Here is a 3,660-nt window from a genome sequence, read left to right as displayed (position 1 = left end):
TTACAAAAGTTACGTATGCATAAATCACTTTTTTGAAAAGACTTATTTTTTAAGTTAAACAAACTTATCCTCTATCAAATATACTTAACATACTAAGGTTTTCTCACAAAATAAATATAAACCCTAAATATATAACAATTTAAGATCGTCTTAATGACTTTACACTATAGCTTTACTCATCAAATTAATCAAACTTACTCGATTTTCATGCTTTAACTGGCCTAAATGTGTCAAATCTGAACCATTTTCACAATAATACATTTTATTCCTAATTTTTAATATAAGCAAAATTTTCTAATCAGTCTAAAAGATAAATAAATTTAATTTTATGTCACCTTATTTAAAGATAAAGAAATCTCTGAAATACTATTCATTTATTAAAATTTAAAGACATTTTTTGATATAGAATTTTATTAAAAAATGATTTTTTTAAAAATGATATACCTACAATATGTTATGGCAACTGAATCAACGAACTTTGTTTAAAAAAATTAATGATTTTTTGGTCACGTGTAATTTTATGGTGCTACTGTCGGAAAGACATTGATCAAGGTTGCTCAAAAACATTACCTTAAATCAAAACATTAAAAACACGAGAGAAGCAATTTTATACGTTCTACACAAAATAAATAAGTTGATAAAAAAAAAAAAACACTAATCACAGTACACGAACAAACCTACATGCATCCAAAACTTCAGAAACAAAAATTAAAATTTATCTACCAGGGTCAGATCTGGTCAACGACCTTAACCTAACGAAAAACTTGACCTTTTTATCCCAATTGTTATTACCCCCATTTTGTTCCTTCCTCTTCTTTCCGCTCAAAGCATCCCAATTCTCCGGCGACCCCATCAGCAGCACGCTCTCCGGCGACCTCACTCCAACCGTCGTGTCCTCGTTCTCCGCCTGGTCAGCTACGGCAGCAGCGGCCAGCATCCGTCCCTGCATGGCCGCCAGCACTTCCCTCATCGCCACGTCAGCATCTCCTCTGTTCCGCAGCAAAATCTCTCCCACGTGTGCGGGCGTGAGAGACCCACCCGAGCGAATGCAACCCTCAACCGCCTCGAACAGCACGTGGGAATCTACGCCGAGGTAGTTTCGCGCGAGCTCGCGGAACGCGTGAACCCCACACGTGTTGAGGCTGACGTGGACGTCCATGCGGCCACACCGCACGAGCGCGGGGTCCACACTATCCCTATGGTTTGTTGTGAACACCACAATCCTCTCGTCACCGCAGCAAGACCATAACCCGTCGGTGAAATTCAAAAGCCCCGAAAGCGTCACGCGCCCACTCTCCTCGCAGCGCGTGAACGACGCCGTCTGAGACTTCTTTCTCTTCGACAATTTCGCTGCCTGAGTTTTCTTCGTTGATCTGTCTGCCGTTAAGTCAACGGAACAGTCGATGTCTTCGATAACGATAATAGAACGGTTCGTCGTTTGGATTAGTAACGACCGTAACTCGGAGTTATCAGAGACTTTGGTTAGCTCCAAGTCGTAAACGTCGTAACACAGAAAATTTGCCATAGCGGCTATTAAACTTGATTTACCCGACCCGGGTGGGCCATGGAGTAAATACCCACGTTTCCAGGCCCGGCCCACTCGATTGTAAAACTCTTTGCCGTCAGCGAAAGCCGTTAAGTCGTTTTTTATTTGTCTTTTCAGTTCGGGCTCGAGGGCGAGGGTCTCGAAGGTGGACGGGTGACGGAAGGGGACGGAGACCCAACCCGATTCGAAGGAGCCCGACCCGGTGGTATTGTTGGTGAAGAGTCTACGCTCTCGCGAGACGCGCTCGAACTCCTCGGCGCGTGCGGTGACGTGGGATATATAGGCAGAGAGGAGCGAGTGGCGGTGGCGCTTCGGGAGGCGGAGTGTGAAGCTGCGCTTCTCCTCAAGTGAGTCCTGCGCGGTCTCAACGTGGTGCGTCCATGTGACGCGTTGGCCGCGGAAGGCGTCGTGGACGGTGTGATTCGGGGCGACGGCGAAGGAGATGCGGTTCGAGGAAGGCGAGCGGGAGAGCGTTAGTCGGCGGCACGCGGCGCCGGGGGCGTGGTTTGCGGCATTGAGGTAGAGGTGCACGTGGCGGTAGAGGTCGTTGAGGTCGACGCCGCAGTAGCCGTTGAACTCTGGAATCTCGAAATAGGAATATGGAGAAAGCAGATCTTGCAGAGATTCGTATAAGGAATGGAGCAATGAGAGAAGCTGGGATGGGAGAACGTTTTGGAGCACGGTGAGTAACCCTAACAGAGACCACATTTGTGATAATATCTCCATTTTTGTGTGATTTAGTGTTTGCTTGATTGGGAATTGAGAATCGGTGGAAAATGGAAATTGGAAAATGGTTTTGAATGGTTTGGGTTTAGGGTTCTTATACAGTGCGTAAAAGCAGGAACATGGTTCTGAAAAAAAGAAGCATTGGGTTGGGCATATCGTAGAGTAGGTAAAAGTTAAAGATAAAGATGGTGATGAAGCCGACAGCTTTGCTTTTTTCTTTTTGCTTTGTTCGTTTGAAGAAGTGTGAATGTGATAATTGAGTTTTTGGAGGGTTCATGGCCATAGCCTTGCCCATACACATACATTCCCATGCGTACAGAATCCAGCAAATGCAGATTTTTGCTTAGCAAAGGTCCCGTCTTTCGTTTTGTTGCTTGTTTTCTGCTTTGGAATCGAATCGATTGAACGGTTTGGTTCCTGTTGTGGGCTCAAACACCAAAATCACACAAAAATGCCATGTTTTGCCAATTGCCAAAATTTCAACTAACCTTTCAATAGTTATGGACCAAAAGAAAAACTTTCAGTTGTTATTTTTTTTCCCTTTTGGTGCATTTGCTTCTACTTGTTCTATACAGTGAGCATGGATTTATATCGTGGTTTTTGTTGCAGTGTCGAAATTAAAGAAAATTGCATGCAGATATATATGGTTGTCAGTTGCAAATTTTGTTCTCTAAACATTTATGGAATTTTGTTTTCTCTTGCTACTTCTTCCATTGAAGTGATGTACCGCCATTACTTTATTTTACTTTTTGTAAAATAAAAAGCGGTCATATGAAGAATTAAGAGTATGAGATATATCAATGATCTATCCATCAACTTTTGTAAAAAAAAAAAATATAAAAACTGTCTTACATGTTCCATTCATGAATAATGATACGGGCACTCCTAATTTGTTTTGCTATCTCTCACTCCAGTTATATCATATCTACGCATCTCATTAAAAGTTAGTCTAGTTGGTATGGATCATGCTCATATTTCCCGAATATGTGGGCTTATATTTCCGTGTCGATGCAAGGATTTTGTTAATAAATAATTATCTTAAAGGTTGCTTTGAGTCTTGAGATCTCTCTTCACTCTAGTAAATCTTTGGGAAGTAAGTCACTTAACTTTTGGTTCACCAAAAGAAGATAGTATCTTCTCTCTTTTCTCTCAATGTGAAATAGCATGGGTTGTCTGTACATCTTTAATTTACAAATAATGTGAAATAGCATGGAGCGTGTATGCATCTTTGATGTATAAATAATGTGAAACAGCATGGAGTTTTTTTTACATCTTTAATGTATAAATACAAAATGTCAAAATAGACTAATTAATAAGTTGCTGCTTCAGATAATATATTTCTGATTTTCCTAAATGAAGTATGAATTTGATATTTGAATATGAAAAAA

General features: G+C 41.1%; 1 protein-coding gene across 1 annotated transcript; it reads right to left on the bottom strand.

Annotated features, from left to right (window-relative positions):
• Positions 1-605: 605 nt before the first annotated feature.
• LOC108334143 (AAA-ATPase At4g25835) lies at positions 606-2,465 on the bottom strand. Its single transcript, XM_017569806.2, has one exon. It carries the CDS (start codon positions 2,270-2,272, stop codon positions 716-718), a length of 1,557 nt encoding a protein of 518 aa, XP_017425295.2. The 5' UTR covers positions 2,273-2,465; the 3' UTR covers positions 606-715.
• Positions 2,466-3,660: the final 1,195 nt, after the last annotated feature.

This window comes from Vigna angularis, chromosome 11, assembly GCF_016808095.1.
Source record: "Vigna angularis cultivar LongXiaoDou No.4 chromosome 11, ASM1680809v1, whole genome shotgun sequence".
Classification (NCBI taxonomy): domain Eukaryota; kingdom Viridiplantae; phylum Streptophyta; class Magnoliopsida; order Fabales; family Fabaceae; genus Vigna; species Vigna angularis.
The sequence above is the reverse complement of the archived record's forward strand: the minus strand, read 5'-3'. Positions and strand labels throughout refer to the sequence as shown.